The sequence below is a fragment of the Capricornis sumatraensis genome, chromosome 11 (assembly GCF_032405125.1).
Source record: "Capricornis sumatraensis isolate serow.1 chromosome 11, serow.2, whole genome shotgun sequence".
NCBI classification, from domain to species: Eukaryota; Metazoa; Chordata; class Mammalia; order Artiodactyla; family Bovidae; genus Capricornis; species Capricornis sumatraensis.
Window position 1 is genome coordinate 79,278,370 of NC_091079.1, and position 23,150 is coordinate 79,301,519.

Below are 23,150 nucleotides of genomic sequence, written 5' to 3' on the forward strand. Positions count from 1 at the left end.
CCTGGTGTTACAGTCCATTGGGTTGCAAAGAGTTGGACATGATTAAGCACACATTTGCATGTATATACACATATATACACTGCACAACTATCATATACATATATATGATATGTGTGTGTGGGTTAAAAGATGTTTAAAAATACTTAGGTAGCAAACTATAAAACTAAGGTCCGGATTATGTTGCTGCAGAGCTCTTAAACCATTCACTCTAGTGTTGCGTATTTTAAGACAGTGTATTTGGAGAAGGTGCCTGCAGGTAAAAATCAAATTCTTGAAGTACAAAACATCACAAGCAGAAAGCAACACAGGAGATGTCCCTGTTATTTTTCTTCGTGTAGTCTGATGACTCAATTGCTTGGTACCTTCTGAATTCAAAGAAAACCACTTGATTAAATAAACAAACAAAGTGTCAGTTTCCCTAATAATAGCTGAAAACCAGGAAACCCTTTCCTGGTGACTTGACAACAAAAATCAAAAAGTCCTTCCTGCTGCAGATTTTAAAACTCTCCCAAGCCCCAAAAGGAGGCTCACAGTCAAATGCCTAACAATCTCAGAGTGACTTTCCAAATCCTGTGTCCACAGAACCCATTCCTGCTTGCTCTTATGTGGAAATCTCACCCCTATTGGCAAACAGACTTATTTTAGAGTCAGGATTTTCCTGATGTTAATATGGAAAATGATTTATGGAAACAGGTTGAAGATAGATTGGTAGATCCTGAAAAATGACTTTAACTTTTGGTTTTGACCACAAGAGTTAATAAGCCTATTTACATATTTTATTGAAATATTTTGCAAGTATAATTTAGAGAATCCATTTGCATTTCATCTAGAGATTTTTAAAATGCATTAAAACATGAGAATTTCTAAAATTACAGATTTATAGAATCTCAAAAGCTATTATAGGGATCCAGTGTATCGTTGTAATTTTATGTACTCCCTTCCTATAGCAATGAGCAAGTTGAGGTTCAGAGTAGCTACTTTCTCTTTAATAAAAGATTTTTATCTTTAAAAACCAGTAATGATTTCGAATTGTACTTTAGCTGTCTTTTATTAATAACTTCTCTAATTTCTCAAAATTTCAAGTTGCCTCCAGCACTCTGGCTGGCTACTGTTTAGTAACTTCACATTGGTAGATATATCAGGATGTGAAAGAGGCTGGTTTATTTACCCACTTGGCCCAGCAAGACCTCAATATATGGATATTCCTAAGTAGATTACTATATGGTATATGAAAGGTTGTTCACTTATATTTATGTTTGCTAGGGCTTCTTCGGAGAAGGCAATGGCACCCACTCCAGTACTCTTGCCTGGTAAATCCATGGGCAGAGGAGCCTGGTAGGCTGCAGTCCATGGGGTCGCTAAGAGTCGGACACGACTGAGAGACTTGACTTTCAGTTTTCACTTTCATGCATTGGAGAAGGAAATGGCAACCCACTCCAGTGTTCTTGCCTGGAGAATCCTGGGGACGGGGGAGCCTGGTAGGCTGCCGCTATGGGGTTGCACAGAATCGGACACGACTGAAGCGACTTAGCAGCAGCAGCAGCAGCAGCAGCAGCATTAGGGCTTCTTACTATAATAAACATAATTCAAGTCTCTGAAAGTCTAAACAAAATAGGGACAAATATCTGACAATTTCTTTTGGGCTAATCCAGGATTTGCATTAACAACTAAAATAAATAGAAATTAATAGAAATTAACCATTGATTTTCAAAACTGTTTCAGAGTTTAACACAAATTCATTCATTTCTTCAGCTTTGTCACAACTATTATGAAAGTTAAATATTAATAGCTTCAATACAGTAAGCTACAAGCAGAGGTCACAGTTATGGTAGACATTAGGGCTGATAAAATATATTCACATTTCTCCCACTTATGAAGTTCAGCGTGGTCATCTGACTTGCTTGGCCAATGAAATGTGAGCAAAACTGGCCCATGTAACTTTAGGGCCAACAGAAGCTTCAAATCTAACAATGTGTGAAACAAATATACACCATGATGAAGAGGGATTCATGTCAATTATACAATGCTGGTTCAATTTTCAAAAATCAGTTAAGGTAATCCATCATATCAACAAGTTAGAATAAAAATCACATGATATCAACAGGTATTGAAAAAGGATTCAACAAAATCCAGCACCTATTCATCATATTTCCTTGGAGAAGGAAATGGCAATCCACTCCAGGACTATTGCCTGGAAAATCCCATGGACAGAGGAGCCTGGTAGGCTACAGCCCATGGGGACGCAAAGAGTTGGACATGACTGAGCGACTTCACTTCTTCTATTCATCATAAAAAACTCTCAATAACTAGGAATAACAGAGAGCTTCCTCAACTTGATAAGGAGTATCTACAAAAAGCTTACAACTAACATCTTACTTAATAGTGAGAAACTTGAGCTTTCATACTAAGATCAGATACAAAGCAAGAATGTTCCTTCTTACCACTCCTTTCAGCATCACACTGGAAGCTGTAGCTAATACAGTAAAAGAATAAAAGGAAATAAAAGGTATATAGATAGAGAAGGAAAAAATAAAACTGTTTTTGTTCACAGATGGCATGATTGTCTATGTAGAAAATCTGAAAAGAATTGACATAAAAACTCCTGGAACTAGTAAGTGACTGTAGCAAGGGTGCCAAATACAAGCTTAATATTTAAGTCAACTTCTTTCCTATATGACAGCAATGAACGAGTGGAATTTGAAATAAAAAATATAATACCATTTACATTAGCATCCAAAAAATGGAATACTTAGGTATAATAGCTAACAAAATATGTACACGATCTATATGAGGAAAACTACAAAACGCTGATGGATAACATCAAAGAGCAACCAAATAAACGGAGGGATATTTTATATTCCTGGGTAGGAAGATGTAATATTGTTGAAATGTCAGGTCTTCGCAACTGGATCAGCAGACTGATGCAATCCCAATCAAAATCCTAGCAAGTTATTTTGAATCCTGACAAACTCACTATAAAGTTTACATGGAGAGGCAAAAGACTCAAAGAATAAAGCTGGAGGACTGACACTATCCAACTTCAAGACTTACTATGGTGTTACAGTTATAGATCAATAGAATATACAGCCCCCAAATAGACCCACATAAATATAGCCAACTGATATTCGACAAAGGAGCAAAGGATTCGAATACAATGGGGCAGAGACAGTCTCTTCAATAATGCAGCTAGAAGTACAACTGGATGTCCACATGCAAAAAAACAAAACTAGACACAGACTTTAAACCCTTTACAAAAACTAACTTAAAATGAATCACAAGCCTAAATGTAAAATGCAAAACTATAAATCTCCTAGAAGATAACGTGGGAGAAAGCCTAGATGACTTTGGGTATGGTGATGACTTTTTAGATACAACAATAGCATGATCCATGAAATAAAGAATTGATAAGTTGGATTTCATTAAAATTAAAAAGTTTTGCCTTGCAAAACACTCTGCCAGGAGAATGAGAAGATAAGCCACAGGCTGAAAGAAATAGTTGCAAAAGACATATCTAATAGTGGACTATTATCCAAAGTATAGAGAGAACTCTTAAAACACAACAATAAGAAAGCATACAACCCGATTATAAGATGGGCCAAACAGCCTGACACCTCACCAAAGAAGACAGGGTACAGATGGCAAATAATCATACGAAAATGTGCTTTAGATCATGTCATCAGGGAACTGCACATTAAAACAATGAGATACCAGGACACACCTATTGTGTGTGTGTTAATTGCTCAGTTGTGTCTGACACTGTGCAATCCCTTGGACTGTAGTCTTCCAAGCTCCTCTGTCTATGGGATTTTCCAGGCATGAATGTTGGAGTGGGTAGCCATTCCCTTCTTCAGAGGATCTTCCTGACCCAAGGATTGAACCCGGATCTCACACACTGCAGGTGGGTTCTTTATCATCCAAGACACTAGGATTAGAATGGCCAAAATTTAGAACACTGACAACACCAAATGCTGCTGAGGAAATGGAGCAACAGGAACTCTCATCCATTGCAAACTGGAACAGACACTTTGGAAGACAGTTTATGCTTTCTTACAAAACGAAGAGATTACCTCAGAGAATCAGAACACTCGGCTCCCACTGTTATTACTTGTTAGTATTGTTAATAATTATTAATCCTGATTTTAGCAAGAAATAAAACCAAGCTTATGACTCTTTTGCAGTAAGATCATTCTGTTTTTTTCCCATAAAAGTTGAGGCTTACCACTTTGGTATTCTTAACACTTTTAAGAAATTATAGCTCTCACTCTTACTCTTTTGGGAGTTGTCATTTCTATGGTACCTTCTTGTTCCCACTATCTGATGTTGCCATGATGACAAATGAAATTTATTTAGAAAATTGCTCCCCTTGCCTTTTTTAGCTGACAAGTCTGTCGTTGGTCACATATCAGTCCACTGATATTTGTGCCTGTTTCTCTCTGAAGAATGGACATGAAATATCATCAACCTCATCTTAACTCTCAAGTTAGCTATTTTAAGGCAGCATTTTGTGGTGAGAAGAGCATGCCATTTTAGAATCAGATGATATGTGTTCAAGTTTTTATTTGATCATATGCAAACTTGAGATCAGATTTAGCCTATGTCACAGAATAAATGAAATGCAGTGGTATTTAATGAATAGTGATAAATAAGGATTGGATACTGTAATCTATGTGAAAGCATTTTGAAAACTGTTTCTCATACAGAAACAACCCATCCTTTAACTGTAGAAGCTAATACTGTCACCTGTCATTTTCTCAACCTGCCTGCCAATGAGGACATGAACAAATGGCCAAGGTTCTGCTGATCAGACATCATTGCTCCAAACTTACTGAATTTGGAGAGGAAGTGCCAAAAAACTTAGTTTTACCGAATCACTGGGCTACTACAGGGCTTTGGAAGGTAGGGGAGCTAAACTGTATGTAAGAACCAGATTGTGAAAGATTTTGAATGTCAGGCTAAAGGTTTTATTTAGTAGGAGATAGGAATCTACTAAAGTTTTTGTAGGAGTAATGTCAATATTAAGATGATGTTTAAGAAAATTGATCTGGGGACAACCAAGTTAGATTTGAGTGGGGAGATCAAGAAATGGAAGAGAGCAGGTTGGGAGAGTCAGATGATTTCAAAGATGAACTAATACAGTCCTAAACTATCAAGGTGACAATGAAAATGGGAAGGAAGAAAAAACTGAGGAAAGCTGAGAAGGCAGCATTTCCTTTGTAGAAGGTGCCAACTGGTGGCACAGTTAAGCTACACGTGGTCAATGGTGGCTCAGTTATTGTTTAAATTTTTTCACTTAGGCACCAACATTTAAAAATGTAAAGGCTTTAAGTAAACTGTCAGATTTATAGCTTCTCTTCGGGAAAAGAGAAGAATAAATTGCCAACCCTGGGCTGATATTCAACTTGGCATCAATTAGCTAGAACTGAGTATTCACCGTTCATTTTTGGATGGATAAGCTTTCTCCAGCTTTTCAGAGTCCCTGCATTTTCCCTTTTGTCTAGTATCTGGCCTACTTCACTGATGTATGTTACCTTCCTGGCCTTTGACTTACAGGAATAATAAGAGAACAAATGATCACTGGAATAGCTAAAATAAATGTCCCTTTCATTTCAGTCTAATTAGCATAATCTAAACCTTAAATGATTCTTCAAAATTAGAACTGATATCACTTTTATGTTAGCTTTTTCAACTGGTCAAATAGTATATATATATATATTTTATATATATACTATATATATATGTCACCTTGATATATATATATGTGTGTGTGTGTATATACCCCACTCCAGTACTCTTGCCTGGAAAATCCATGGAAAGAGGAGCCTGGTAGGCTGCCGTCTATGGGGTCACTAAGAGTCTAGCACTACTGAGCAACTTCACTTTCACTTTTCACTTTCACGCACTGGAGAAGGAAATGGCAACCCACTCCAGGGTTCTTGCCTGGAGAATCCCAGGAACAGCGGGGGAGCCTGGTGGGCTGCCATCTATGGGGTCACACACACTCGGACACAACTGAAGTGACTTAGCAGTAGCAGCAGCAGCAGTGGGTAAATCCCTTCCTCCCCAAATAAACATTACCATATGTGATAGATTATACAGAATGATCTTCTCTGATCAATAATATGGACCTAGGAAGACCAGCAGAGAGCACTTACCCATTGTTCTTGGCAGCATTGGGAAGCTGCCACTACGACTTTCTAGTGGGTTTCTTTTATAAGTCATTACACACAACATGTCTCAATAGGGAAGCTTGTCCCCATTTTCTAGTTTTGAATTTAGTGAACCTGCTGAAGGAACATAGCAAATTGGGGTTTAACTTCACTTTTGTATTAAATTTAAATTACTTTTAAGGGTATTGTTTGGACACTTGGCAGTGAAAGATTTTTAATTTTTGATTAAAATGCAATATTTGATAAGCATTTTGAGTGGACTGTTCTTTGATTTACCTTTTTAAATTCCAAAGTCTTTTGCCTCACGTTAGTCCATGGGGTCACAAAGAGTCAGACATAACTTAGCGACTAAAACAGTAACAATAAGCGTAAACGTAAATCTAATATAAAAACTGTGCTATTGTTGAATATGATGTGGACTCATGTAAGAAGTGATTTATTATATAGAACCAATCACAATCTAGGAGATATTTTATGTATAGTATCCTCTAAGAAAAGATATGTATCAGGACTAGTACTGTCTATTCATGTCCTGTCCCCAACACTGGCATTGTGAAAATATATAAAAACTATGAATGGTGAATTTTAATAAGTCTAGATCACACACTATAATTTTAAAACAGTGTAGCTAGCAGTCAGTTGCACCGATATTCAGCTTGAAAAGAATGGTAGGACTCTATACTGTTGTTATTAATAGTGGAATACCTACAGTGCTAGACATGATGTTTGTATTTAAGAGGATTATATTTAAGTGTATGAATAATTTTTTGTTCCAATGGAGCATGAGTAAAGTGCTAAGCTCCATTTTAATCAAATGGGACTGCTTATTAAGAATTAAGTACACAGGGAACTATAGTCAACATCCTGTGATTAAACCATAATAGAAAAGAATATTAAAAAGAATGCATGTATGTATAACTGAATCACTTTTCTGTACAGCAGAAATTAACACAACACTGTAAATCAACTATACTTTAATAAAAAATAAAGTTAAAAAATAAATATATTACTTAAGGATTAGAATAAGATAAGGTCTTTTACTGATTGTGCAGCCTCTTTAAGAGTGGAGGATAATTAAACAGGTCTTCTGAAAACAGTCTATTTAGTTCCTTTTATATTAATTCCTCATAGCTTCACTGTCACATGCAAAGACACTTTCGTGCATTCTTCTGGTGATTTTTAAACTATTCTTATTTCTTAGATGGTTTTCCTGTAACTTAACTTTCAAAACAGTGGCATGTAAAAGAAATTTAATAAATTAATTTATTCTGTTAAATAGTATTAAGTTGATAGGATCTCTCCTTCTGTAGGATTGCCAAGTCAAATTTTAAACAAGGAAGAAGGTCACAAAATCAAGCAAATCAAATTCATCACATACTATACATACGTAACTGAACAAAAATCACTAGCCCAGAAACGAGTAACTTTAAGATATCTTGAAAAACCAGATCTAAAAATATTAGGATACATGCCATTTCCCTACATTACATGACCATAACCATTGCCCCTGGATCTATGGGTGGGAGACTTGCTTCTCCTACACGGAATGGTAACCATTTCAATGGTTTCTTCTTTCTCATAATTATTATAATGTTTAAAAATTCTACAAGCAGTAATATCCTATATTGGGGTGGTAGACTCAATGCTGGGGCCAAGTGGCTTACATAATGATTCTAATACTTAACTTAGAGAGTTCAATGATAAATAAACATAATTTAGAAATAGTTAAATAACAAGAAGATGCTGTTATCATTACTTTTATTTAAAATAAAACTATTCAGAGATTTGGAGAATAGTTATCTGGAATATATCCAGGGACAAAGAAGCAAAAAAAAAAAAAAAAAAGGAGAAAGAAAAGAAAAAAGGAAAGCATACAAAAAAAGTAGTTACAAAGACCAGTCAACAATCTTATTTTATTTTGCCTATACTAATGACCCTTTCCTCCTCACTCAAGTCAGCCCTGTTGAGATTTATAATCTGTGGGCAAGTTCCTTAACTATTCAGTCTCAGTTTTCACATGTGTAAATTGATAATAAGTTCCTTGAAGAATTATCATGAAATCAAAGGAATGTGGCAAAGAAGAAGGTGCTCAATAAATGGTAACCACCATAATTGTTGTACTTGATTTTCAAAATATAGCACGTTGCAAGGAAATGCAGTAAAATAATGAAGAGACAATACACAGAATAGTTGGGATTATAAACTTCAGAGCCAGATCATGGGTTTTGATCCCAGGTCCACTTACTGGCTGTGAACTCTGGGTAAACTGCTCTCAAAGGTATGTAAGAGGCACTGAGAGCTAGCTATCACTGACGCCTGAACCCATGTTTAACCCTCATTTCTCAGGATACCGTTTCTGTGAGTCCTGTTAGGCTTTCTTATCTTCTTATTGCACTCTGTACTTCACCTTCCTAAGCCCTGTCACAGTTTTAATTACATAGCTATTTCCTATTAATCTCTCTCTCCATTAGACTGTGAGTTCTAAGAAGATAGGAAGCATATTCAGCTAATTAGGGACTACCGCAGTGACTGACACATCTCAGAGCCTCAGGAAATATTTGTGAATGAATGAATGAGTAAATAACAGAACACAGCTCTCACTAAACGTCTCAGTACTTCTTGTGTAAAATGATAATGCCTGGATGTGCTGTCCAAGAGAGAAGTGAGAATATGGAATTGGAAGGCAGAGTACATTGGAGATTAGTTAGCTGTTGCACTATTTCTGAAAAGACCAAAAAAAAAAAAAAAGAAGGGAGAGACTAGCTTTAAAATCAGACTGACTACTGAACTGATCAGCTGAAAGAAGCGAAAATGTTAGTCACACAGTTGTATCTGACTCTGTGATCTCAAGGACTGTAGCCCGCCAGGCTCCTCTGCCCATGGAATTCTCCGGGTAGTAATACAGGAGTGGGTAGCCATTCCCTTCTCCAGGGGATCTTTCCAACCCAGGGATGATTACTTTAGTTAAATCACACTGGCTGGTAGACCACTGCTCTCTCTTGAAAATCATCTGTTGAGATGGATTTTCTTTATAAATTAGTACGGTTTCACAGTTATGACTATAATAACTTGGTCCTGAGTAAGCTTATGAGAGTATGCTATCCACATGAATTTTATGTGTCCTGTGGGGGTGTCTCAAGGGAAAAAAATTGCAGAGAAGCACCACTCCAGGCCAGTGATTTCTAACTTTTATAACTCTTCAGGGCATACTGAAAACCCTCAACAATCTCAGCACTTTCAAGGGTGGTAGGAGTATAGCAGAATCAAAGAAAGGATTTCTTCTCTTGGCAGTCAAAGGACTATAACCCAGTGGAAAGACCTCTAATTTATGGGGAGTGCCTCCTCTCTGGTTACTTGTACAGAACTATATGTTTCATTTTAAAAATGCTGGCTTCCTTATGGAACATTTTGTCTTGGCAACTCAAGAAACCATATTATAGGATAGAAACCTGTTCCAATTTCCCATGTGTAGATGTAGGAATTTCCTTTGGGATTAGTCTGCAAGAGTCAAGGTTAAGTCAATTTACTTAAAATTTAGAAAAGTTTTCATTTACATAAGTTTATTTTTTGTCTCAAAAAGGCTTTTAGGACAAAAAGGCTTTTAATCCAAGAATTGTAGCTACTACTTAAGAAAGAATGATGATAGCTTACCTGAAGCAAAGTCAAGACTGAAGACTTGGTGTAAAAATTCAAATTGAGAAATGAGTTTATAACAATGTGTCTTATTTAAATATGTATCTTTACATACACCTAGATTTGAGTTCTAGTTTGAACACTTACTAGGTATGTAATTGTGGCCAAGTGTATGCAAATAATAAACCCGTATAGCTTAGTTTGGGTAAACAGATTGTGTGATTGAGTTTATATGCTGACTATTACCTACTATCTGGGTGACCTTGGGCAAGTTTCTGAATCTCTCTGCCTAGGTTTCCTCATTTGTTAACTGGGGATTATAAAAGCACTGTCTCCTAAGACTGCTGTGGGCCTACAAGAGTACGTGAATGTCAAGTTTCTAGAACAGTGCCTGGCTAATAACAAATACTGAAAGTTTGAGGCTACAATTATGATCATTCCTTTACCCAACTTGATTTTCTAATTTCTTGACTTGTTTATATCTCCTGAAATGTTAATCATTTAATAACAGAAAACATGTAAAACATAAATGTACAAGAACAGTAAAAGATTAGTATGAAAATTAAAAGTTACATTTATATAGGGACGTAGTACCATACCATTAAACCTGTGTTAATCTAATGAAAACTGATACTGCAACAATAAGCTAGAAGAAACCTAGACAGCAATAACTAGCAAGTTATTCTGAAAAACACTTTTTAGATGTATTTTTAATCAGCCATTTTCCACCTCCTGTCCTCCACTGGCAAAGATGGAAAAAAGTTATTTCTACCTGTTCTCAGAACAGGTAATTTCTTTCAAATCAGGGCTCACTGTAGATTTACAAATAAGAAGTCACTGATTGTCACAAAATAAAAGCAAAGTAAATCCTAAAATAGAGGTAATATGATGATGATAACAGATCTACCCTAGTATATGTGCAAAGATGAACAGTTTACAACTAGCTTATCAATAAACTGATAAATGGCATTTCAAATGTTGGGACACTATTATTTAGCAGCCAATTCTTACTTTGATTTATAAATTATGTTTCTAGTATTAGTTGTTAAATCTTATAGGAAAGTTTTTCACAAAGAAAACCTATGTTGTGTTATTGAAAACTTTATGAAGGACTTCAAGTCACTTGGTGAAAAGTTTAAAAGTTGAGTCCCCTTCAGCTGTTTTTCTCATTATCTTAATTAAAATGACATCACTCAAGCACCAGAGACTGACAACCAATGGTCATAGTATTGTGCCTGCCAACAAAGTTCCAAGTGCCCAGAGCACAAACCAGCGTTTTGTACTGTCAACCTTTGACCCGTCCATTGTATTACCCCCTCTCCTCATTCGGATAGTGTTTCAAAGCTCTGCTACTGCTTTTCCCTTTATTTTTCGATTATTTCTGCCCTCGAAATCAAATGCTAATACCAAGACGGCGGGAGGGAACGGAAACAAGACCAAGTGGGTTGCGCCCAATAGGGCCACCCTGCCACCCACCCCATCCTCATCCAATTCTCAAGCACTGTTGAAGTCAACTTCATTAGGAAAACCAAGTCAGCGCCTGTGGAGCTCTCCAAACCACCAATCAACAGAACTCCTCGGCCAGCCGGCGCTCTGGAGTATCTGGCCCCAGTCACAGACCCGAGAGGAGAGGGTAGGAACACTGCTCCCTGGAGTTCTCCAAACCCTGCCAACCCTCCAACCACCGACTTCTCGAGACGGGAGATGTACAGGCTGAAACCCCAACTACAGCCTCACCTTCTTCCTCCAGGGAGTTCATACAGGGAAAGTAGCCGGCCAGCGCCTCGAAGGAGGCGGAGAGGCTGCTCCGGCTCTGCGAGCGCTGCATGGAGCGCCCCGCGGCGCCGGCGCCCCCTAAGCCCTGCCGGCCCATCTTGGACGAAGACCCGCTCTTCCCGCGGTACAAGATACGAGGCGTCTTGGCGGCTGGGGCGCGGCGACCGCAGCGCTTCGAGGGCCGCGATGGTGCCGCGGGACCCCAGGAAACTGGCCCCTGCCTCCCTGACCTGGTCCGGACCAGACGTGGCTTTCTTGGCTGCAGGGGGTCTCCACTTTTGGGGGGGGCGGGGGGCGGGTAAAAGGAAGGGATCCAGGCGGTGGCGAGCGGGGACGCGGTTGCTCGATGGGAAAGTCCGAGGTCTCGCCAGGAGGGAGCTGAGGTTCCCGGAGGCTGTGGCTGCGACTCAGTCTTGGCGCCCTCCCCTCTCCGGGAGATGCTGCTGATGCTGAGGTCCCCGCCAATCAGCAGCCGGAGGGGGAGGCGGCGGCGGCGGCGGCAGCACCTCGGAGGGCTGGCGGCTTGGAGCGCGCACCCCAGGTTCAGGACAACTGCGACCCCCAGTAGCTCCAGCTGTTTCCGCTTCTCTCCCCCGCCCCGCTAAACGCGTGATGAACGCCAGAGAAGGGTCGTTAATTAGAGACAATAGGTTAGGCATCGCAGATGGGTATTATCTCAAATTTTTGGTAGTCACTTTCCCTCTCCTCGGTTTCACTTAAAATTTATTAACGCTCCTCAAGCATAGACAGGGAATACTGAAATTTTCTCCACATCATAAAACAAAGGCTCCCCAATTTTCAACAGGTTCCATAAAAGCCTGCAATTAGCTTTCTCCTTTATCTTTTTTATTAAAAAGATAAAAAGTAAACAGAAGGTAAAAAAGGTTTTAAAAAAAATCAAAAGTCCGAAAAAGCATCAACACAAAAAATGGACTGTGATGTTTACCAATTTTGCTTTAATTTTAGGAATTTTTAATGCTTTCCCCCCCCCAAATTCATTTGCTACCTATTTTTGCTAAGAATGACAATGAGCACTGTTAGGCTTTCAAGGGTAACATCCTCTTAACATAAATCTGGAAGCTACACAGACATACCAGAAACACAACAGTTTGTAAGTGAAATAACATCCCATTCTGCAAATCGCAGATCTCTGTTCCAGAACATAGAGCAACTGTAATTCCATTTTGCTGCTGCTGCTGCTAAGTCACTTCAGTTGTGGCTGACTCTGTGCAACCCCATAGATGGCAGCCTACCAGGCTCCCCATCCTTGGGATTCTCCAAGTAAGAATACTGGAATGGGTTGCCATTTCCTTCTCCAAAGCATGAAAAGGAAAAGTGAAAGTGAAGTCACACAGTCGGAGAAGGCAAAAGACTGTCCTACTTTTTGTAACCTTACACAAGCCCTTTGAACTCTCAGTTCCCCCATCTAGGCAGGTGGGAAGTCAGGGAACAATGATTCCAGACCCAACCATGTCACAGCTTGATTGCTGGCTGTGTGTTTTAGGGGATTTCAAAAGTGTATGTAAAATGTAAATTTATGCCATCTAAAATGGTTCTTTCATACCATAAGTATTTCCTGATTACTACATATGTACAAGTTCTTTGCTTGATACACTGGGAAATACAAACACTCATTCAATTAATAGTAACTGAGCTCCTAGTGTATGTCAGGTACCTTTGTAAATACTTAGGGCATATGGTGATCCAAGCAGATAGAAATCCTTGCTCTCATAGAGCTTATAATCAAGTAGGGGGGAAAAGACACACACACACAAATCAGTAAATTATATAGTGTTTAAGGGGGGGGATAAGTGAAAATGGCAAAAAAAAAAAAAAGGTATACAACAGTCTGCAATTCAAATAATAGTTGTCAGGGTGGATATCAGTGACAAAGTGACATCTGAATAGAGGTATAAAGAAGCTGAGAAAGTAAGCGATTTGGGTATGTGAGGGAGAGGGTTAGTTTGAGGCAAAGAGAGCCTCCAGGACAAGCTCCCTAAGATATGATGTCCTCATGTGTCCACAGAATAGCAAAGAGGCCAGGGTGGCTGGAGTGGAGTGAGTAGGAAGGAATGGAGGTCAGAGACATGAGACAGAGAAGGGACAGATTACACAGGGGTATGCGAACAACTTTGGCTATAGCACATCACAATTTAGAGAGTACAAAACAATGCACTCATATAATACCCCTCTCAAATCTTTCTAAAAATTAGGAAGGTTCCAGGACAACTGAGAGTGCTATCACATAATAACAACTTTTTGTTGCTTAGATTTAGGATCGGGCTTCCCTGGTGACTCAGACGGTAAAGAATCCACCTGCAATGCGGGAGATCTGGGTCGATCCCTGGGTTGGGAAGATCCCCTGGAGGAGGGCATGGCAACCCACTCCAGCATTCTTGCCTGGAGATTTCCCATGGACAGAGGAGCCCGGTGAGCTACAGTCCATGGGGTCGCAGAGTCAGACACAACTGAGCAACTAAGCACACCACACAGACTTCGGATCATCCAGGTTTCTTGCTTCTGTTTTTCTCATAGACTTTTTTTGTCCTTCCTGCTACTCTCTTAGTTCAATTTCCTATTCATTATTCACCTTCCTAAAATACCAGTGTTTCAACAGAACATTGATAGAACTAGGAACTCTATGAGTATTTCTCACACCATATTGCTTTTATTCAGAGATAGAAATGTTTTTAATAAATGAAATTTTCATTAGAAGAATAAAGAGAGTCATAGCATTTTGAAAACTGAAAGGAGTATTGGAAGTCATCTAATACATTTTTTAAAACCGTGGGTCACAAATTTTTGGTGAATCACAAAAATAACTCACTATTAGAATGAGCCACATTCTAAAAAATAAAATCAGAGTGCAGTAACTAACACAATGCAGTTTTTGTAACAACGGCAGTAGTAGGTCATGAATATGTGTCCATTTCTGTGTGTTTGTGTGTTTATATGTTTGTACTAAGTTGTGATCAAGAGAAAAGTTTCAAGAAGAGGGACTAAGTAGGAAAATCCTAGGAAAATAAATTGGCCAAGGGTGGAAAAGCTTTATTTTGGTATCCAGGACATCATAATGAGGGTTGAAAGTCGTTTAGGAAGGGGGTTATCTTGGGTTCCTACCAGTGACACAATAGTGATAGGAAATCTAAGACCTGGATCAGTGGTCACACCAGAATTGCTTGGGTCCTGCCTTCTCTACATTAATAACCTGGCTTTATGCTCCAAGATGCTGAAGCTGAAGCTCCAGTATTTAGGCCACCTGATGCAAAGAGCTGACTCTTTGGAAAAGACCCTGATGCTAGGAAAGATAGAAAGTAGGAGCTGAAGGGAACCACAGAGGAAGAGGTGGCTGGATGGTATCACCAACTTGATGCACAGGAGTCTGAGGAAACTCTGGAAGATAGTGAAGGATAGGAAAGCCTGGTGTAACAGTCCATGGGGTTGCAAAGAGTCAGACAGGACTAAGTGACTGAACAACGAATGGGCCAAGAAGAGTTTAGTCTGGAATAGCCCAGATGCATCTATTTATTCATGAGCATCACTTCTCTCTTGCAGGTTCAGAACAAAGTTGGCCTGAGAAGCTTTTTGATAATTTTTCCTATAGTTGGGATTTGAGAGATATAAGTAAGTGATAGAAGAATGCCACAAGGAGAAACAGGAAGTATAAAGAAGGAAGAAGGAAACCACCTTATTTCAGGGAAGGAAGCATCAAGGAGAAAGAAGACCATTGACACACAAGTATCAGAGAGACAGACAATAATGGCCAGGGACCTCTAGTCTTGAATGATAAAATATATGGAACTTATTGAGAACATTTACAATTCTTCTTTTCTGGTCCTATGCTTAAATGTTTTCATATATAATAAATATATGAATAATATTTCTGGTTTATATGTTTTTAAAAGTTGATTTACTATTCCTTATTCCATTTTGATAATATGTACTACCAATCACAAAGGAATTTAAAATTTACATAAAAAGTAAACTATTGATAAAAGATTGGAAATGTCATTTCCTCCATACCAGAAAGGACATTCAAATGGCTTTGGATGTAGTTTTCAAATGATGAGCTACTATATTGTTTCATTATGTAAACTAAACCTAATTTCAGAATCATCATACTCTAGTATTCAAATTATTTATACTATACTTATAACTTTCTTACTCATCCAAAGATAATCAGAGAAAAAGTGAGTCACAAATGTATATACTAATCACTTCCAGTACTCTTGCCTGGAAAATCCCATGGACAGAGGAGGCTGGTAGGCTGCAGTCCATGGCGTCGCTAAGAGTCGGACACTACTGAGCAACTTCACTTTCACTTTTTACTTTCACGCATTGGAGAAGGAAATGGCAACCCACTCCAGTGTTCTTGCTTGGTGAATCCCAGGGGTGGAGTAGCCTGGTGGGCTGCCATCTATGGGGTCGCACAGAGTCGGACATGACTGAAGCGACAGCAGCAGCAGCAGCAGCAGCAGAAGCAGTAGCAGCAGCAGCACTTTCTAAAAGCAAATTATGGCCTCAAAAAAAATACCACCATTATATATGAAAATTATATTTTTGAAGAAAAGATATATAGATTGATATAGCTTGCATGTAATATCATAGCTTTCTATTTGATGAATATGAAATATCACACCAATTATGCCACTTAATTCTTACACTAATCCTGAGTGTCATCATTATTTCTTCTTTATAGATGAGTTAATGCTCAATGATATTGAGGTTCAATGCCCTGTATACTATATCACAGGTGTCTCACGTATACAAAAACACAGATGAAACATATAAAACAGAGATGATAGATACAATATGAACTATGCAGTAAATTATTGGGTTCAAAATAAATACTGAAAAAATATATTTAAAGCTATAATGTTTCTTCTAACAATATACTAATATTAAATCCATATTTGCTCTTTTAATCAAAACAGATTAATATTACATAGCTGTATCAACCCTGAATATTCATTGAAAGAACTGTTGCTGAAAAGGGTGCTCCAATACTTTGGTCACCTGATGCAAAGAGCCAACTCAATGGAAAAGACCCTGATGCTCAGAAAGACTGAAGGCAAAAAAAAGGGAAGCAGAGAATGAGATGGTTGTATGGTACCACCAACGCAATGGACATGAATTTGAGCAAACTCCAGGACACAGTGGAGGACAGAGGACCCTGGTGTGCTACATTGCATGGGGTTGCAAACAGTTGGACACTACTTAACTACAAAGACAACAACAACAACATATGTATTTCCACTCAATTCTAATGGGACCAAAAAGTTACATGTCATTTATTGTATATATTTATTATTGTATACATTCATATGTATCATTTTTTATAATAGTGTCTCCAAAAAAAATAACCAAAATTTTAAAGAGGGGAAGACTAGAGATCTCTTCAAGAAAATTAGAGATACCAAGGGAAAATTTCATGCAAAGATGGGCTCGATAAAGGACAGAAGTGGTATGGACCTAACAGAAGCAGAAGATATTAAGAGGTGGTAAGAATACACAGAAGAACTGTACAGAAAAGATCTTCATGACCAAGATAATCACGATGGTATGATCAATCACCTAGAGCCAGACATCGTGGAATGTGAAGTCAAGAGGGCCTTAGAAAGCATCACTACGAGCAAAGCTAGTGGAGGTGATGGAATTCCAGTTGAGCTATTTCAAATCCTGAAAGATGATGCTGTGAAAGTGCTGCACTCAATATGCCAGCAAATGTGGAAAACTCAGCAGTGGCCACAGGACTGGAAAAGCTCAGTTTTCATTCCAATCCCAAAGAAAGGCAATGCCAAAGAATGCTCAAACAATTGCACTCATCTGACATGCTAGTAAAGTAATGCTCACAATTCTCCAAGCCAGGCTTCGGCAATACATGAACTGTGAAATTCCAGATGTTCAAGCTGGTTTTAGAAAAGGCAGAGGAACCAAAGATCAAATTGCCAACATCCGCTGGATCAAGGAAAAAGCAAGAGAGTTCCAGAAAAACATCTATTTCTGCTTCATTGACTATGCCAAAGCCTTTGACTGTGTGGATCACAATAAACTGTGGAAAATTCTGAGAGAGATGGGAATACCAGACCACTTGACCTGCTTCTTGAGAAACCTGTATGCAGGTCAGGAAGCAACAGTTAGAACTGAACATGGAACAACAGACTGGTTCCAAATAGGAAAAGGAGTACGTCAAGGCTGTATATTGTCACCCTGCTTATTTAACGTATATGCAGACTATATCATGAGAAACGCTGGGCTGGAAGAAGCACAGGCTGGAATCAAGATTGCCAGGAAAAATATCAATAACCTCAGATATGCAGATGACATCACCCTTATGGCAGAAAGTGAAGAGGAACTAAAAAGCCTCTTGATGAAAGTGAAAGAGGAGAGTGAAAAAGTTGGCTTAAACTCAACATTCAGAAAACAAAGATCATGGCATCCGGTCCCATTACTTCATGGGAAATAGATGGGGAAACAGTGGAAACAGTGTCAGACTTTATTTTTGGGGGCTCCAAAATCACTGCAGATGGTGATTGCAGCCATAAAATTAAAAGACGCTTACTCCTTGGAAGAAAAGTTATGACCAACCTAGATAGCATATTCAAAAGCAGAGACATTACATTGCCAACAAAGGTCTGTCTAGTCAAGGTTATGGTTTTTCCAGTGGTCATGTATGGATGTGAGAGTTGGACTGTGAAGAAGGCTGAGTGCTGAAGAATTGATGCTTTTGAACTGTGGTGTTGGAGAAGACTCTTGAGAGTCCCTTGGACTGCAAGGAGATCCAACCAGTCCATTCTGAAGGAGATCAGCCCTGGGTGTTCTTTGGAAGGAATAATGATAAAGCTGAAACTCCAGTACTTTGCCCATCTCATGTGAAGAGCTGACTCATTAGAAAAGACTCTGATGTTGGGAGGGATTGGGAGCAGGAGGAAAAGGGGACAACAGAGGATGAGACGGCTGGATGGCATCACCAACTCGATGGATGTGAGTTTGAGTGAACTCTGGGAGTTGGTGATGGACAGGGAGGCCTGGTGTGCTGCGATTCATGGGGTCGCAAAGAGTTGGACATGACTGAGCAACTGAACTGAACTGATCTGAAATTAGCTTATTCCTGAAATAGAAGCTTGGTCACTGAAGTGAATGCATAAAGAGGTTATTATGTGAAGTAGTTACATAGTGTCTAGACCAAGGATTAGTTCAACTGGGAACACAGTTGTGGGGTTGGCAGCCTTGCTCTTTCCTATGCTAGAAATGATGTAGGCAATGATGATGAGAATGCAAACTACTAATAAAGGATAGGAAAGAGGAAGTAAGTCATTCTGGAAAGTAGGGTAAAAACAAGCACTAAGGCCCACAAATTCATATGCTAAAAAGACAAAGAACTCTTATTGCTATTCCATCACTATTTGGTGTATTCAGTCATCCCAGAAATGGCTGGTTGTTAAAAGAGATAGGAATTACTCAGAATAGGTATAAAGCCACATTGCAGACTGAACTAACCTTTTTCTTCTTGATACACCTTTGCTCTTGATAATATAGGAATTCATCTCTACCTCAGTCTTCACAATAGATTTTAATTACCTTTGCCATATTGGACCATTCCTCTCTATGACAGCAAATAATCCTATACTAAATAGGAATATTTGTGGATATATTTTGGTTTGTTTTATTCAAAACTAACTCTCAAAATATTTGCAAACAATGTGATTGACAAGGGATTAATCTCCAAAATATACAAACAGCTCATGCACCTCCAATATCAAGAAAACAAACAATCCAATAAAAAAATACTCCAAAGATCTAAGTAGACATTTCTCCAGAGACATACAGATGGCCAAAAAGCACATGAAACGATGTTCAACATCACTAAGTATTAGAGAAATGCAAATCAAAACTACAGTGAGGTATCACCTCATACCGGTCAGAATGCTACTGCTGCTGCTTAGCAGCTTCAGTTGTGCCCGACTGTGTGCGACCCTATGGACAGCAGCCCACCAGGCCCCTCTGTCCACAGGATTATCTAGGCAAGAATACTGGAGTGGGTTGCCGTTTCCTTCTCCAACCAGTCAGAATGGCCATCATCAAAAAGTCTACAAACAACAAATGCCAGAGAGGGTGTGGAGAGAAGGGAACCCAATGACACTATTGAAGAGAATGCAAATCAGTGCAGCCACTACGGAGAATAATATAAAGGTTCCTTAAAAAACTAACATATGAACCATCAATCCTATGCTTGGGCATGTATTTGGAGAAAACCATAATTCAAAAAGATACATGCACCCCAGTGTCCACTGAAGTACTGTTTACAATAACCAAGACATAGAAACAACCTGAATGTCCATTGACGGGGAATGGGTCATAGTATATACATACAAGGGAATAACAGACAGGAAAGAATGAAATGATGCCACTTGAAGCACATGGGTAAACCTAGAAATCAACATACCGAGCGAATTAAGTCAAAGAGAGTAAGACAATATCATATGATATCACTTACATGTGAAATCTAAAAAATTATGTAAATGAACTTATTTACAAAACAGAAACAGACTCATAGACTTAGAAAACAAACAGTATTACCAAAGGGAAAGGAAGAGGGAGTTTCCCCAAATTAGGAGTTTGGGATTAACATAGACACAGTACTATATATAAAATAGATAACCAACAAGGACCTACTCTGCAGCACAGGGAACTCTACTCAGTACTATGTAATAACCTATATGGGGCAAGAATCTGAAAAATAATAGATATAGGTATACCTGAATCACTTTGCTGTACACCTGAAACTAATACAACATTGTAAATCAACTACATTCCAATATAAAATAAAAATTAAATTAAAAAACCCCAGTTCTCAGAGTCCATACATATATGCGTGTGTGTGTGCGGTGTGCACACAGTCCTTTAAGAGAGTGGTCATGGCAAGGAGGGTTTCCAAGTTTGAGAAACTTCCTGTGCCACTATTCTCTTCATTATTCCAACCAATGCTCTGGCTTTGTGATAAATTTAAACAGTCTTCATAGTAACATTCTCAAACATTTGAGAGAAAAGAAGAAATATTTTTTATAAACCCCTTGAAATTCTAGATGAACATCATTTAGCTACTTCTCGTATCATTATAAGATTAACAGCATCGAGATTTTGTGAGTATAAACATTCTGCACAAATACACAGCAAGATTTTAGAATTTTATGTACATTTCAGGTCCAATGCCAATAACTATACAATATTTATAAACTGTGTGCATTTCAACTGCTTTATTCATTTATTATTTATTCATTCACTATTCACTTACTCATTACTCATTTATTTCTTAACCACAGTGTGATGAGAATAATATTAGGTATGCATGGAAAATAGAGGGAGTCTCTTAATCACAATGAAGTCTAATTCCTATTTGTTCATGTTTCTTCTTTTTCTTTATTGGCTAAAGCTTCACTTATTTATTTCAACATACATATGAGAAAAGGCTTCTGATTACCATTCAGTTTAACTGAATTGTACATTGATTGTACATCAGCGGTTATACACTGTTTAAACTGGGTGATACCATGCTGACATAAAAATGGAAAATGGAACATCTTTCATAGAAATTTGGCTTAACTGTCTGGTTGACTTTTAAATAGGCATTTTGTTTTTCATTATATATTAAGGCATAAAATTTATAACAAAGTTACTTAAAGTTGTTAAAAATCAAAGGCAGTAAAGAAGATGAAGATTCTCTTAAAGCAATAAAAATTGCAGGATTTTAAATAGTATATTGCAAAAAAAAAAAAAAAAAAGCCCGTGAAAAACATTCATGGTATACAGATCCAGGTCAAACATCACCTAGATTGGGCATAAGTGAATTGCTGCCTGAAGGAAGTTCTATTTGGAGCTCTAGTACATTAGGTAAACAGTTCAGACTGTGCAAAGTGGCCAACCTGGGAACCAAACTAAGCAACTCATCATCAGCTGACTCCCATTTAAGGCACTCAGTGTTACAGACACCTTGAAAGTAACAGTTTGTCTGTCTTGTTGATATGAAACTTCATAATAGGAAGTAACAATATAGATGAAACATGTTTTCCTCCTAAAATCCAATTCAAAATGGTTCCATCTAATATGCTTTAGTTATACTCCCCAAATAAGGTGAGAAGCTCAGATCTAACAAGACAGAGGCCTCAGGAAGAGGTCAATTTGTGGTGTCATACAGAAATTCTCTGAGATACAAATAATTATAAAGAGGCAAATCAGTATGTGTTCTAGTTACAGGAATATTCTGTGATTCCTTGACCACTGCTTTATAACTTGGATTCTTCTGCTTGGCAACTCTTTCTGTAACTCAATGGAGTACTGTTTCAGATCTCAACCTCCTTTCCCATACTTGACACCAAATTGAGAAAAGACTTCCAGAGAGGACCCAAAAGTCTCGATTAACAGCCTAAACAACAACTAAATATGCATATATATACACACACATATGGGGCTTGCACCCCACTCCAATGCTCTTGCCTGGAAAATCCCATGGACGGAGGAGCCTGGTAGGCTGCAGTCCATGGGGTCGCTAAGAGTCAGACAAGACTGAGCGACTTCACTTTCACTTTTCACTTTCATGCACTTTCTTGCCTGGAGAACCCCAGGGACGGGGGAGCTTGGTGGGGTGCCATCTCTGGGGTCACACAGACTTGGACACAACTGAAGCGACTTAGCAGCAGCAGCAGCATGGAGCTTCCCAGGTGACGCCAGTTGTAAAGAACCAACTGCCAATGCAGGAGAAGTAAGAGATGTGGGTTCGATCCCTGGGTTGGGAAGATCCCCTGGAGGAGGGCATGGCAACCCACTCCAGTATTCTTGCCTGGAGAATCCCATGGACAGAGGCACCCAGCAGGCTATGGTCCATAGGGTCACAAAGAGTTGGACACTACAGAAGCTACTAAGCATGCTCACATGCATATATACACATATATATTTAAATTGGCAACACCATTCAAAAAGCCTTTCCCAAAATGTTTATTTGTAGTCTAGCCACCATGTATCACCATTTGAACATAGAAAAAGTGGTGTAGAATTTCTGAGTTCCTTTATTTTCTGTTCTGCATTACTTTTTGTGTGTGATTATCTGTCATTTGATCTAACATCTAGAAAAAAGGCATTGCTTCATAATTCAGTTATAAACTATTAATTTCAAGTAATACTGTATTTCACACTATGAAGGCAGCATTTTATGGGTTCTCTGGATGAGGCAAAAATACAAACTTTATGTCTTAATAAGTCTTGTACTGCATCTGAATAAACACCAAAAGATACATTTTCAAGGACAGTGATCTTAAAAAATGTAATTATTACAGATTTTATCACAATTCAAGGTAACTGCAATTTTAAACACATATAACATTTTGAGTACTATTTCTAATTTCATTTATTAAAAATGATTCATTTTTGTCCTCAATTTCAGATTATAGGTTAAGATCAGCTGACAAAGGGTACATTTTCTGGCTTCTATAACCACTTAGAAGGTGCTTGTCAATAGAACTCTAGTACTGGGGAGTAAATAGAAAGTCACAGCATGAGTGAACAGCCCTTTGTCAACAT

The 23,150-nt window shown here is 38.4% G+C and overlaps 1 protein-coding gene across 39 annotated transcripts in view; it reads right to left on the reverse strand.

Annotated features, from left to right (window-relative positions):
- The window catches only part of RIMS2 (regulating synaptic membrane exocytosis 2), a 592,618-nt gene that overhangs the window by 14,016 nt on the left and 555,452 nt on the right, over window positions 1-23,150 (reverse strand). Inside the window, exon 1 of one of the 39 annotated variants that reach the window (XM_068983645.1) lies at window positions 11,538-11,673. The exons of 37 other annotated variants lie outside the window; for them this stretch is intronic. In XM_068983645.1, the coding sequence (XP_068839746.1) occupies window positions 11,538-11,673 (136 nt within the window). Of the gene's footprint in view, window positions 1-11,537; window positions 11,674-23,150 lie in introns of those variants that run through there. One more of the 39 variants, XM_068983646.1, reaches the window with a different exon arrangement.